The sequence below is a fragment of the Callospermophilus lateralis genome, chromosome X (assembly GCF_048772815.1).
Source record: "Callospermophilus lateralis isolate mCalLat2 chromosome X, mCalLat2.hap1, whole genome shotgun sequence".
NCBI classification, from domain to species: Eukaryota; Metazoa; Chordata; class Mammalia; order Rodentia; family Sciuridae; genus Callospermophilus; species Callospermophilus lateralis.
Window position 1 is genome coordinate 125,400,805 of NC_135325.1, and position 14,441 is coordinate 125,415,245.

General features: G+C 52.0%; 2 protein-coding genes across 8 annotated transcripts; one reads left to right on the forward strand and one right to left on the reverse strand.

The window, feature by feature from the left end:
* Positions 1-33: 33 nt before the first annotated feature.
* On the reverse strand, positions 34-8,918 carry Idh3g (isocitrate dehydrogenase (NAD(+)) 3 non-catalytic subunit gamma). Of its 3 annotated transcripts, XM_077106399.1 has the most exons (13): positions 8,771-8,916; positions 4,877-4,918; positions 4,540-4,551; positions 4,179-4,276; positions 3,713-3,825; positions 2,493-2,553; positions 2,237-2,369; positions 1,714-1,847; positions 1,306-1,408; positions 1,078-1,224; positions 682-776; positions 534-594; positions 34-241 (listed from the first exon to the last, which is right to left on the reverse strand). In XM_077106399.1, exons 1-13 carry the CDS (start codon positions 8,849-8,851, stop codon positions 140-142), a joined length of 1,182 nt encoding a protein of 393 aa, XP_076962514.1. In that variant the 5' UTR covers positions 8,852-8,916; the 3' UTR covers positions 34-139. The 3 variants fall into 3 exon arrangements, with proteins under 3 accessions (XP_076962514.1, XP_076962515.1, XP_076962516.1); XM_077106400.1 differs by lacking the exon at positions 4,540-4,551; XM_077106401.1 differs by lacking the exons at positions 534-594; positions 4,540-4,551 and having other exon boundaries at positions 8,771-8,918.
* Positions 8,919-8,971: 53 nt separating this feature from the next.
* Positions 8,972-12,920, forward strand: Ssr4 (signal sequence receptor subunit 4). 5 transcript variants are annotated; one of them, XM_077106404.1, is made up of 6 exons: positions 8,972-9,275; positions 11,049-11,167; positions 11,921-11,995; positions 12,143-12,232; positions 12,486-12,551; positions 12,752-12,920. In XM_077106404.1, exons 1-6 carry the CDS (start codon positions 9,209-9,211, stop codon positions 12,854-12,856), a joined length of 522 nt encoding a protein of 173 aa, XP_076962519.1. In that variant the 5' UTR covers positions 8,972-9,208; the 3' UTR covers positions 12,857-12,920. The 5 variants fall into 5 exon arrangements, with proteins under 5 accessions (XP_076962519.1, XP_076962517.1, XP_076962520.1 ...); XM_077106402.1 differs by having other exon boundaries at positions 9,127-9,275; positions 11,052-11,167; XM_077106405.1 differs by having other exon boundaries at positions 9,127-9,275; positions 12,472-12,551; positions 12,752-12,900.
* Positions 12,921-14,441: the final 1,521 nt, after the last annotated feature.

The window sequence follows — 14,441 nt, forward strand, 5'->3', positions numbered from 1 at the left end:
AGTATCCTGGAGTAAGGGAGTCACGTGGCTGAGTTCTGGGGCAGAAGTGGGTTTATTTTGGGGTCTGCCTACCAAGCTGACTGGGGGTGCTGGAGTGAGAAGGCAGATCTAGGAATGGGCTGACAGCCCCAGGGAGAGCCTAGGCCTCCACAGCCCGGCCGTTGATGATGCGGATACGGCGGATGATGTCCTGGATGGCTTGGGAGGTAGTACCCTGGCCCCCGATGTCTGGGGTGTGCATCTGTAGAAGATGGGAAGTTTAGGTACATCAGGCATGTCAACACTTGCCCCCACCTCAGGGTGAATTAGGGTTGCCCACTGTCTCCTGTAGCTTGCAGGGCCTGGAAATGCCACCAGGAGGGTAGGGGTACCAGCTAAGGCCCAGAAGCCTACCTGGTACCACCCTCCCCTTGGGAAACACAGTCAATGCTGGTCACTGACTTCAGCCTCTCTGGTTGATCACAGCAGCTCAACATGGGTTAGAGGAAGGAAGGCCACAGCATGGGGCCAGGAAGGGACAAGAGGAGCCTTACATTTTCGTTGTCCATAGATGCTAAGACAGCTTTGCGGATGGAGGTGGCATAAGAATGAAGCCTAGGAGAGGGAAGAGCCAGACTTTGGTTGTCATGACCTAGAGGGCTGGCCAGGAGGCTCATGGCTGGGTACTGGGACATCACTTACTTGAGGTGGTCTAGCATCATGCAACTTGCTAGCAGTGTGGCTGTGGGGTTGGCAATATTCTTATTGGCAATACTCTTGCCTGTGTTCCTTGTAGCCTGGAAAAGGAAGGACAAAGTAGAGTGGATGGAAAACATCAAGGGCGTAGGGGCAGATGATTCCACTCATGTGATGTGCCTAGCAGAGGCATAACTCTAGATAGAAAGCAAATGAAGGGATACCAGGGGCTGGGGAGAGGAAATGAGGAGAGACTGCTCATGGATGAAGTGTCTTCTTTTGGGGGGCTGGAAATATTTGGGATTTAGATAGTGCTCATGTTTACACACCATTATGAGGGGTGTGAATTAACAATCCAACAAGGCTGCTGTAAGAGAAAGATGGTGGCATCCAGGCACTCACCGTCTCAAACACAGCATACACATGGCCATAGTTGGCCCCAGCCACCAGGCCTGGGCCTCCAACCAGCCCTGCGCAGACGTTGTTAACAATGTTGCCGTAGAGATTGGGCATCACCATAACGTCGAACTGCTGGGGCCGGGACACTAGCTGTGGACCAAGGAGGGGGCTAAGTGTGAGAAGCCCAGGGTGCCCAGGGCAGGAAGTTGTGGAGTTAGGTGGGTCCACTACCTGCATGGTGGTGTTGTCCACAATCATGTTCTCAAAGGTGATCTGGGGGTAGCGGGCAGCTACCTCCCTGCAGCACTGGAGGAAGAGTCCATCACCCAGTTTCCTAGAGGGAGATGAGGAGGGACAAAGGATACCAGCTTGATCCATCATCACAGACAGAGGAACAGGGCATGCAGAGGGCCTGAAGGTTAAATTCTAACCTACCCCTCCATTTGCAAAATGTGCATAATTTTGTCCCACTAAGTGTGTTCTGTGGTGAAGCCAAAGACTTCAGGGACAGTAGGATACACTCTTGGGTGTGGACCCTTAGAGGGTAGACATTGTCCTAGATCCCAAGTCCCTGAAAACAGGCCACTCCAACTGCCTGAGGGATGACTAAAGAGTGAGTAGGAGCATCAGGTTACATACATGATGTTGGCCTTGTGCACAGCTGTCACTTTCTTGCGCCCACTCTCATGGGCTAGCTTGAAGGCATATTCGGCAATGCGTAGGGACTTGGCCTTGGTGATAATCTTCAGGCTCTCCACCACTCCTGCCACGCTCTGAGAAGGGGCCAGGAGATTAGTGAACAGCACAATGGGGGGTGCTATGGGACATAGCCCTATTGCTAAGTACTTCTGGCTTCTCCCTTAGGTACAACCCTTGTCCTTTGGGGACCACCTCTTCCTGGTTCCTTAAGGTCTCTCTTCAACACTGACCCTGGCTGAGCATATCCCCAGATTTCCATAATCCAACAGGGTCACCTGTTTTTTGTTTTGTTTTTAATTTTTTTTAGCTATAGTTGGACACAATAACCTTTTATTTATTTATCTATCTATCTATCTATTTATTTATATGTGGTGCTGAGGATTGAACCCAGTGCTCACACATGCTAGACAAGTGCTCTACCACTGAGCTACAGCCCCAGCCCCGGTCACTTGGTTTTGCGTACCTCATGCTCCAGGCTGCTGTACTCGCCCTCTGTATTTTCCCGTACAATGAGAATGTCTATGTCCTTGTGACGGGTCACCACTCCTGGCAGGCTCTTACAGTGAATGACGTTAGCGTAGAGGTCCAGGCTTGTGCTACAAGGGGGACAGAGAAAGACGCAGGCTAGGCCTGAATGGCAGCTGGCTGGAGGTATGACTCTGCTGGCACAGCCGACCCTGGGCTTCATTGAGCCACCACCCCATGTACTTGGCTCTCACCGAAGGATGTTGTTTCGGGATTTGTGAGATGGTGGCAGGTTATGGTTTGTTTCGATGTTACCTACAGAACAAAAACAAGACAGGCAGGTTGGAGAGGGCTCCTGGCCCCAAATCCCTTTGCTTGGCCCAGGGGATGTGAACTGAAGGCTGCTCCAACTGGAGGAAAAGATGGCTTTCAGCATCAGAATACTTCACAGAACACTAGGATGTAACTTTCAATGAGGGTAGATGCATGTGTGGTTTTTTACCAATGGATTCTGAGGACCCAGAAAAGCATCTGGCTCATAGCAGGCATTCAATAAATATTTACTAAATGAATGAATAAATCCAATTGGCAGCTGGCAAGGAGACCCTACCACTCCCTGCCCAGGATCTGCCCTGATAGAAAGTGACCATTCCTGCTTATCAGCAGGCTGGCTGGCCAAGCCAAAACCATCAAAGTGACTTTAAATGGGATTACCCTAGGCTCAGGGGCAGTCAGGGTCTGCCTGGAAAACGCCAGGCTCTGTCCCATGGCCCAGGCACCCAGAAAGGAAGCAGGGGCCCAGTGAGTCCCAGAGGCCAGCAGCCACCAAGAGAAGGTAGATAGAGGTTAACCAGCAGAAAAGCCTTTTTGACAGCTCAACAGGAACACTTGCTTCTCTGAGCTGCCCCTGCCCAGACTTCCTTCACCCAGAGTGCCTAGGGCACTCTGTAGCTGCCATGTATACTCTCCAACTTGACTACCAGCACCTACGGTTCCACCTGGTTCATCACTGCTCACAGTCTCCTTACAGAGCAGATGATGAGCTGAAGAACGCAGAGGACCTGAGCCCAACCAAGACAAACTCAGGAGGGGCTACCAGAATCCTCATCAGAGTCACAGCATCAGCAGGCATGCAGAAGTTTCTATTCAGACTCTAAGCACAAGAGTCCTCTCTAGCCAGAAAAATCCCAAAATTGAAGCCATGGGTCCTCACAAGAGTCAGCTTGGGCTGGGCATGGTGGTGCAGGCCTGTAATCCCAGTGACTCGAGAGGCTGAGGCAGGAGGATCACAAATTTGAGGCCAGCCTCAGCAAATTAGCAAGGCCTGGTCTCAAAATAAAAAATAAAAAGGGCTGGGGATGTGGCTTAGTGGTTAAGTGTCTCTGGGTTCAATCCCTGGTATACCCCCCACCCCAAAAAAAGGTTTGGACATAAAAGAACTCAGTGTAGAACCCTACCTGGCCCTTGAGCTTACCCTTCAGGGCCACACGGTTCCGACGGATGGCCATGATGGCATTGCGGATGTCCTCCTCATCGGCATTGGAGCTTACATGCACTTCTTCAAAGTCCACTGGCACACATGCATGCCTGGGACAGAGCTGGGTCAGGGTGGCTGGCTCAGGGCCTCCCATACCTCTTCCAGGAAACATGCCCAGGCTCTGGCTGAGAGGGGACTAGGCCCACCCACGCCAAATGATAAGGACATGCTTGAGCTCTACAATGCAGTGAGCAGGACTGCCACCCTCCCATATCAAGCCAGCCTGGTGAGAATGGAGGCTTTCCTGTCACCACCTTGCTAGATGCTCAGGAAAAGTCCCGGCTAGTGGCTTCTGGGCTCACTGCCCTTACTGGGACAAAGTTCTCAGGGCCCTCTGGTTGGAGCTAGGGCACAACCTTCTCTAGGGGTCAAGGCAAGAAAAAGTGGCCTGAGGTCTCCATACCTGAACACAGACTTAACATGCAACATGAGCTCTGGCCCAATGCCATCTCCTGGAATCATAGTCACTGTGTGCCGTCCACCATACTTAGCCGACGGAGGCTGGAAAGATAGATAGGGTAAAGACAGGCCTTTGGATATTCCCACATGCTCACTGGCTCAGCACCCAGGGGCTCAAGCTAGTTCCTTTCTTCCCACCAGCAATGATTCCATACACTGGCCAACCTTGTGGTTCTAGCTTGGTGTACCCCCATCCCAAACAGGACTGATCATCTGAGTCCCTGGTCAGCAGCAGCCCCCAGGCCCACCCAAAGCAACTAACCACCCCCCGCCAATCTAACTCAGAGGAAAAGAAGAATACTCACAATTGTTTGTTGCTAGAGGGAAGACAGAAAGGAAGAAGACATGGATCAGCCACGGTTGGAAGAACAAGGCTGTGACGGAGAAACCAGGGTCTTTTCCCTGGGGACAATGTCTAGCACAACTTAGGGAAGGGTGAGGTATGAGTAACCTCTGGAGACTGTGCCTCAGAGGGAAGGACACAAAGGCAGGGAGCAAAGAGGCACGGGCACTTGTGCATGCATATGTGTATATACACACTGCATGTGCACACGATTGCACACACAAACATGTGCACCCCCCAACATATGGACAACTATACTCACACTTAGGCACACATGCCCCTGTGGGGCAGGTACTTACTGAGGAGATACTCCTCCGAGGGACCTCATGGGTACCCAGAACCTGCCAAAGAGAACCCAAATCAAAGTGTTGGTTGTCCAGCCCTGAGAGTCAAGTTGACCAAGGTCTCTTGACAGGGAGAAGGGATTAGCCCCACGTGCCCAAACAAACCCCACCTGTGCATCACCAGCACACAATGTGCCCAGGAAGGTTGGCTCTAAAGCCCATTGCCGGTGACTGGCCCTTGGAGCACCACTCGAAATTGTTCCAATGCTTCATGCCTCCTTTGGCTCTTGGGTCAGTTTATTAAAAAGCTTTGTGTCCCGGGCTGGGATTGTGGCTCAGCGGTAGAGCACTCATGTAGCACATGTGAGGCCCTGGGTTTGATCCTCAGCACCATATAAAAATAAATAAATAAAGGTATTGTGTCCAACTACAATTAAAAATAAATATTAAAAAAAAAAAAAAAGCTTTGTGGGCTGAGGATGTGGCTCAAGTGGTAGTGTGCTCGCCTGGCATGCATGTGGCCCGGGTTCAATCCTCAGAACCACATGCAAACAAAGATGTTGTCTCTGCCGAAAACTAAAAAATATTAAAATTCTCTCTCTCTCTCCAAAAAAAAAAAAAAAAACCTTTGTATCCCCCTGCCCCCCGCTTTTTTGCTTTAGATTCTTTTTTGGCCAATTATTGCTGTCCAGTGATGTCTACAACAAGGAAAAATTGGCAAAGTAAATGTGGTGCAAAACAGAAATCATTACAAGAAATCATAGGGCCATAACAATAATGTTATCACATATCTAATTTTTCCTTATTACAAAAGCAACACACAGTCACTACAGTAAAAACAGAACCGGGAGATAAGGAGAAGACAGCAACCAGTTGCTCTGTGACAAGGACTATCACTCCCTAGGGAATGGCCCTTCAGAAGAAAACTTAAACACGAATGTGTAGGGAAATGCAGCCATTTCTGGAAGACTCATGACAGACACCAATTTCTAGGAAGGCTTTTGTAAAGGACTGCAAGCTGCTTCATGGCCTGGATGATGAATGTCCCCAACCCCTAAGCAGGAAACAGCTTTCTGGCCATGCCAGAGCCACATCTGACAAGTTCAGAGCAAAAGCTGCCTAGGCCAAACAGGCCAGGTGCTGAGAAGTGACCCACTGTCTTCGAGGGAGAAGCCTGTGTCCCAGACCCTGCTGCAGGAGAACTTTCCTCCCTTCCCTGAAGTGCTCCACCTAGGAACACACCCAAGGAGGTAGTGCAGAGCCAAGGTACTCTTTGTTATTTGGGGAAGTCCTGCCACTTGCCCACTAGGCAGCAACAGAGTGTTCTAGCCATTGGCAGAGGCACTGTGGCCATCTTCTAAAGAGCTGTGCCTTTCTACTAGAAGTCCCGAAGGCTTACATAGAATCTAATCATTCTCCATCTGGGTCCACCTGACTTGCATTAACAAGGGATCCACTTGCCCAAATGCTAGCAATGCAGGTATGCCAGTCACTGGCCCAAGCTAGGAGGGGGTGACCAACTGAGACCACAGTCCCAAGGGCACCTCATTATCTGTGTGGCACATGAATTTGCAGCCACAGACACTCTTGGGACTTTCTGTTTTCTTTCTAGCACTTGTCAACATCTGGATTCATCTCATTTATATGATAAATACAATACAAGCTTGGAGAAGGCAGTTTATGGCTTACCCCCAGGGAGTTTTCCCTGATGTCCAAAAGCTGCCAAGCTGGGCTCCCAAAGCTTCACCTATTCCCTTCCAACCACAATTAAGGAACACCTCCCTAGTTTACTGGTGTATTGCTCTCTTCCCAGCCTCTAAGAGCAGAGGTCATGCCTCTCTTGTCTCCCACTGTCACTCTTATCACTCTAAGTGCTTGATCCAGAGTTGTCACACAAGGGACATTTCCTTACTGAACAAGCACATCAGAAAATGAAGAGATAGATAGCAACCAGGCAGATCTCAGTCCAAATCCACCATCTGCTACTCTCAAGATGGCTTCATGCCCCATCTGAAATCCCTATTTCATGTGACTGCTGGAAAGCAGGTATGTGAGCTGTTCACAGGTCCCAATAGGGCAGCAGGGGTTGTGCTAAGGGACAACTGCCCCTTCACCCTATCAGACCCTCAGATCAGAGTTCAAAGCTATTGTTGTTGGAGAATATAGGGTTGACCCCTGCACCTCCCAGCAATTAATTCCTCCTGGGCCCTGTTTAGCTGTAGCAATGAGCCAGTATCCTGAAGGCCTGCAACAGGTCTGGCTTGAAGTCTATGCATTCCTGCCTATGTATGCCACCAGGGCTGAACCTCTCCCACACTTGCTTCTTATGCCAGATGTTTCACTGGGCTCTGGCCAAAGTCCCAGAAAGCTCTTCAGAGAGAGACTTCCCTGACCTTGCTCTATATAGATGCAGGCATCTTCCTTCAGGGGGTTACAAAGGTTCTGCCTCATATCTGGCTTGCTCCATGAAGCTACCAAAGGAGCCCAGTATGAGGCAGGCTGGGATGTACACAGGCATGTACCATCCATCATCTTTTGATAGTTCCACAGAACAAGGGTCCAGGATGCTGCATGCTCCTGCTGAAGGGCTCCCACATGCCACATCTTACTATATAGCTTCTCTTTGGCACTTTTCTGTTGGATCAAGTGCCAATAGTGGCTGCATGTTTTCCAAGGAGGTCCCAACAAGTGGGACCCTAAATCTGGAGTTCCTTTATAAGGTTTGTCCAGGACAACCAGTCTCAGGGCAAGGCTCCATCTGCCTATGAACTGTTCGCTGTTCCTTACTACCACCCCAAGGGCATCCACAAGCACCTACACATGGGGGGGGGTGTCAGGGAGGAGAGAAATGTCTTCACCAAGAGCCTGCAGGTACCATGGGGGACTCTAGAAATCCTTTACATGCTGTTGTTCTTTCATTGGTGATGTGGAAGAAGTCAGCATTTTAAAGAGAATTTCATAATGCATAAGCAGTCTCCCCCAGAGGACAGAGGGGAGAACCGTGGCAAATGGAAGCATCCACAGGAAGTGTTTACAAAATCATGGAGTTCTGGAAGGTCAAAGTTTGCAGGATCCTTTGAGAATAAGAAGTCATCTCCCTTCACTGGACAGAAGGGAAATTGGAACCCAAAGGAGGAGGAGGAGCCTGGCCTAAGGCCAAGGAGTGGGTCAGTGGGGGAGCAAGGCCCGGAGGTCATACCTCTTATACCCCAGGGCCAATATTTGCTTGTAGCCGCTATGTAGTACTAACCAGGACCTAAGCTATCCTCATCTCAAACATGTTTGAGAAGGGAAGAATCGGACCAGAATAAATAAGATACCAAATGCAGAACTGAGGAAGCAAAGACCCTGCAGCCTCTAGCACCCCCCAACCCCTGCCGCAGCTTCGGAAACCCTGACTTTTCATTACAAGCGCCTGGGGAGAGGGGAGTCTGGGACTCTAAGAATGTGGGAGGGATCAGGGGTGACTGGATAAGTCCAATTATCATGCACTAGGGCAAGCGGCAAAGCGGTCCACGAGGGAAACCCGAGGAGGAATTGAGTATAGAACGGGATACCCAAGGCGGCATGAACAAGGCGGGGCCGGGACACGTGACCGCCTCAGGAGGGCTCCCACAAGGACACCAAGGAGGTGACACCCAGCCGCCGCGGCCGGCCCACCCACAGCCCCCGTCACGAGATACAGACCCCTGGCGGAGCCAGACCAGGGCCAACTTTGGCCAATCCCGTCACTGACAGCAGAGACGGCCAATGAACCCTGGCGCACAGCGCTCTCCCCCGCCCCTCTCGAGACCCGCAGCCAATCGAACTCCATTCTGCTCAAAGAGCGGCTGTCCCTGTCCCGGCTCCAATGGGGTGCAAGGACCCCAGAAAGCGCTGCAGCTGTCCGGTGTCCCGTTTCCCACTCACCTCCCAAGGACGACAAAGGAGGGCTGGCCTGAGCACTGTCTTCGCAGCGCCACCGGCGGCCGTCGCCACCTTCAGCGCCATGACAGAAAGTGAGAGCCGCAGCAGGTTCCAACGTTAAGACACTGTTCTCGCGAGAGATCTGCAGGGCGAGAATCCTGAGGGCACCGGTCCAGCATTGCGCACGCGCGAGGCCGCGCCGGTTCCCACGCCCCCTTCCGGTGCCCTCAGTACCGCTGCCGCCATCTTGAGTGGGGGGCGCGGCCGGCTGGGCCTCTGGCTCGGGGAGGAGACACGTCAGTGCCACCAGCTACGTCACGAGGCCCGACCCAGCCCGCTTGGGCGCGATTGGCTGTCGCAGCGGCTTACGCGTCGCGCTTCCTCGTCTGCCCCGCGTGTTCGGGGAGCTTGCTCTCTTTTTCTCTCGGCAGAGAAGAGGCGATGGCGGCGATGGCATCTCTCGGCGCCCTGGCGCTACTCCTGCTGTCCGGCCTCTCTTGCTGCTCAGGTAGCGGCCTGGCCGGAGCTTGTTTCTGGCGAGCCTGTCCCACGGCAGGTGGTGCTGGGGGGGTGAAGGGGTATGGGAGAAGCAGGGGTCTGGCCCTTCCCAAGGCTTATGGCTACCGGCCGGGCCTTCCTCTGAGAGGCAGGTGGCCTCGGGGTGCAGGGATCAGCGTACCACACACACGTTTACTTAGCAGCCGGGCTGCTGGAAGAAACAGACATCCTTCTCGTCTGCTCATGGGTGAATCCTAATGCCAGCATCGTTCTCTTGGCCACCAGTTCCAACAGGGAAGGTGACACAAGTCCCTGCTCCTGCTCCCTGTCTCAGAGGGTAGTGGGACGGGAGCAAGGCTATACAGCACGGAGCAATAACGGTGAGAAACAGGGCTGGCAGAGAGGAACCACCTGAGCCTGTGCGGTGCAAGCCAGGCTTTCCCAGGAAAGTGAGAACTAAGTGAAAAGGAGCAAGGGCAGTCCAGACAACGGACAGCAAGAGCACCAGGCAAGTTAGGGAGCTGTTGACTTTCCCTGACACTCTGGTGTGTTCATCCTAGGGTTCTCAGCTAAGCTGAGCCACAGTCTCACTGATTTACATCCGTGAGTGACTCTTAACACCTCGGTGGGGGGGTGAGTCCAGTGTATTTATGAGGTGGTTGGCAGTAGCTGCATCAGGTGTGGGGGCCTAGACTGGGCAGGAACTGCCTTTTGACCATACAGTTTCCTGAATACTTCAAGGCCAGCATCAGCCTAACTGGCCTCCCTGCCCATACCCTTCCCACCCACCCCTCAGGAATTCCCCAAGACCATAGCCAGGAATTTTTTAAAAGGATAAACCTGACTATAAAACCTTTCAGAGGCTTCACAGTATGCACACAGAACGCTATGATATCTGGCCCCTGAGAACTATCCTTCACTACCATTTGTAGACATTTTCCTTCTGCTGTCCAGACCCAAAGTCTTTTCTTGACTTCCTTAACTTAAGCCATCATTTTGCCAGGTCATCACATTCAGAGAGCAGTTGGTTGAGAACTTTTCCGCTTAGGGTAGTGTTTGCTTCATGCCCTCTGACATAGGTAGCACTCTTCTTTTCCTGTGGCTGTCTGTGGGTATGGAGATGGCTACAGCTGGCTCCTTTTTCTCTGGGCTGCTGAATTTACAGGGACAAGTTGTGTGCCTGAATCCAGAGCCCCTCCCATTTGCTTACCCTGGGAACTACTGAGGCTATTCTTGGCCTTCTGTCAACCAGCTGGGAACCGAGACCCTTTTCCTTATCTTGAAAGCTCCTGTACCTTGCCACCACTCTGCTTGGTGTCTCTGCTGAGGATGCTTTCAGTAAGTTGTCTAGGCAGTTCATGGCTCTACACTGAGGCTAGCCTGGCTCCCTGATCTGCTGGGGTGTACCATGCCCAGTTAGGTTAGTTATATGGCTTCCCCTTTGTAGGTCCAGGCACTAACATGAGTGGTGCAGTGAATCCAGCCTGTTCATGCTCCTCAAATACATGTACTTTCTCTTCCCTTGCCATTGCATTGAGGTCCACCTCTTTACCTGGCTGACCAGGAAGGTCTTCTTGCCCCACTGTTTCCTGCCTTCATAGCCATCAGACTCCCCTTTTTCACTGTACTTACTGTACTTATGCATGAGCACTGGGATTGGTCCCCCAGTCCACACCTTACAGGGGCAGAAGGACCTGTGTGTCCTCAGCTGACTGGGCCTAGGAGGCAGACCTGGGGCAGACCAGCCTAGCACACATAAGCCAACTTTGTCTCCTCCCTGCAGCAGAGGCCTGTGTGGAGCCCCAGATCACCCCTTCCTACTATACCACTTCAGATGCCGTCATTTCCACCGAGACTGTCTTCATCGTGGAGATCTCCCTGACATGCAAGAACAGGGTTCAGGTGAGACAGTGGGGCTTCAGTCAGGAGGGTGTGGAGTGGGAATGATTCTCCTCATTGGCAGTTGACAAAATCTGACCCAAGGGCCATGTTGACAGGGAGAATAAGGATTCCAATTCTTGGGGGTGCAGGAGAGATAAGGGCACAGCAAGGACAGATCTTAGCGAGTATTTAAGAGCATTTCCTGACTTGCTCATGTTTGCTTTCCCTACATGCACTAACCTTACAGAGATACCCATGTTTCAAACATGAATGTCTGGAACATGAGAAAGGGCTGGGGTCAGGCCCCTCCCTCCCTTTTCTGGTTGTTGTTTGCAAGACTGTGTCCTTGTGGGTGATTGTTAAATTATAACACTCTGAGTTAAATGCCTCTTAGGCACTCCTTAACCCTAGCATCTTCGTTTTAGGTGCTGAGAAATAACAAGGACGTTTTCATCATGGGTCTCCTGTTCACAATTAACAGACTTATGGGGGATCAAGTTGGGCCAGGCCATACTGCAGATCTGACCTATTTTCCCCCAGAAAGAGACAGAAAAGACAATGACAGGGCAGTGGTTGGGCTCCTAATAGAGCTCCAGGTTATGGTAGGCCTGTCCTTATGGTTCTTACATGGTGGCCCCTACCAAGCACATTGCAACCCCCAGATAGGCCTGGCCTCCCTGCCTACATTCCTGACACTGCTGTAGGTAACATGATGGGGTCTCTGCCTGCATCCACAGAAGATGATGATGACTCTCCCTTTGTCTCCTCATCCAGAATATGGCTCTTTATGCTGATGTCAGTGGAAAACAGTTCCCTGTCACCAGGGGCCAGGATGTGGGCCGTTATCAGGTAAGGGATGCTGAGCCAAGGGTCAGGGAAGGCTACCTGCTCGTGAGCATGACTCGAAGGCTGCTTGTATTGATACTGTGTCAGCATTGGTAGGGTGGCCCCTCAGGTGTCCACTGTGCCCACCCCCTACCAAACACACTCAACCAGGTGTCCTGGAGCTTAGACCATAAGAGCGCCCATGCAGGCACCTATGAGGTCAGATTCTTCGATGAGGAGTCTTACAGCCTCCTAAGGAAGGTAAGTATTGCTTGGAGGCCCCAGTGAAGGAGGGCAAGCCCTGCCCTCCTGCAGCTTCAGCCCTCTAGGGAGCTCACTCATGTGGAGCAGGATGGGCTGGGTGGGTGTCTTCCTGTGCTCCTACTCCACTCGCCCCACCTGTTACTTCCTCCTTTCTCTCCTTTGTTCTTCTGTGCTCCTGCCTTTCCTGTCCCTCTCCACCCCTCCTAGACAACCCATTAAGTGTTCCCTGACCCCAGTACCTCCTTTGCAGGCTCAGAGAAATAATGAGGACATTTCAATCATCCCACCCCTGTTCACAGTCAGCGTGGACCATAGGGTGAGTGTCCTACTCCCAGGGGAACACTTAATATGTGGCACACCTCTTTTTAGAGGGTTGGGGGTTGAGGGAAAGTTCTCTTCCTTTGCCGTCCCAGCTCTACCTGTTGGGCCATCTTTAACCAGTGTGCCTTGTGTGCCCTGAGGGCGGGTGACTGGATCCACTCCCCTGAGCTAAGCTTTTGGTCTTTTTTCTTTCAGGGTGCCTGGAATGGGCCCTGGGTCTCCACCGAGGTACTGGCTGCAGTAATTGGCCTAGTGATCTACTACCTGGCCTTCAGTGCGAAGAGCCACATCCAGGCCTGAGGGTGGCACCCCAGCTTTGCTTCTTTCAATAAACAGTCACTGGTTGTCATGAGTACATTTGGAACACAGGGCTCCTGGCTGACATTGCCATGCCTTCCTCACACTAAGAGAGCTGGGCACCCAGTGTGCCCTTTGCCCACCTCAACAGCAGAGGTCAAACCTTCCCCATAGTGTTCTATGTCCACCTTCTCTGTGTCTGTCCTGGTTGTTGGCATGTTGGGCATGGATCCATCCCTTACTTCCCAGCACATGACCCCCTCAGTGAAGACTGCTTTGTTCTCTCCTGTTCTCACCTGGTCCCCTGTGGCAGAGCTGCCAGCCCTCCATCTGGCCTCCTAATGGGGCCTCTTCCCATGGTTGGCCTGGGACAAGTCCCTATGACCTCTGATCCTGCCTCTGGCTGGGGAGCATGGGGTGCTGCTCTGCTGTACCTGTGCCTTTAGGAATGGCATGTACTCTAGCCTGGCCAGAGAAGGCAGAGACTTTTCTAGTTTCCCCATAATCCTTTAGTGTGTGCCATGGACACTCGTGGTAAAATGGCCAGCGTCATCTTCACAATGGCTTCTATTTGGAGCCTGGGGCATGAGCTACATACAGGTACTTTGCAGTGCTTTGCTGAGCAGTGAGGTCCCATCTTGCAGATGGAGTTAAATCTGGTATGTGCCTCAACACCCCACAGCTGTCCAGGCAGAAGCTGCCTCCAAACTCAACACCTTGGCCACTTTCTTATTTATTTATTTAATATTTATTTATTTATTTTAGTGGTGCTGAGGATCGAATCCAGTGCCTTATACATGGTAGGCAAGCGCTCTACCACTGAGCCACAATCCCATCCCCTAGCATGGGTATTTAGAAAACAGACTCCCCTACCTTGGAAAGCCCACTGCACCCTCCTAGTGATCCCTCATGAATACCCAGTGCCTTCAGCACATCAGGCAGGAATCCATGCATGTGCTTATGCACAATGCTCCGGCTCACCCTTCTAGGCTTGGAATGTGCTAGGCACCAGCCACTTGCATGGTCAGTGGCACTAAGGCAGCTGGTGGGGTAGTAAGCACCCTGGGGTCCAAAGGGGCTGGGTGCAAATTCTGTGAACCCTTTCCAGCTGCATGACTGCCTACTACAGGGTGTCAGGGAATTCTTGAGACTAGTCGGTAATGTCCTGGTACCTGAGTACATAGTCACCATTGGCCATTACAGAGGAAATGGTATAGCCATTCCAGAAAAAGGAGGCAAGGCCCCGAGCCTGCTGGGAGGACAGTGTCCAGGCTCCCTCCCCTGCCTAGGCTCTGCCACAGGCCTGGGAGGGCTGGAAGGAGTAGGAGGGTGTGAGGGTGGGCTTGTCTACCTACCCAGGTCTGCTAGGGGGCCTTCTCCAGACTATAAAAGTGGGTTGAGGTGAGCACAACTAAAGAGTTGGGCCCAAGGGGATCAGAACATACTAGCTCAGGCAGCAGATGAGCTTTCTGGAGTCCAGGGATAAAACCCAGTGCTGGGAGCAGTAGCTGCTCCCCTGGCTGCTAAGGAATGACTATTTGTGTTCTGTCAGCAGCCTAGCCTATGCAGGAAGAAGGCAGCCCAGTTG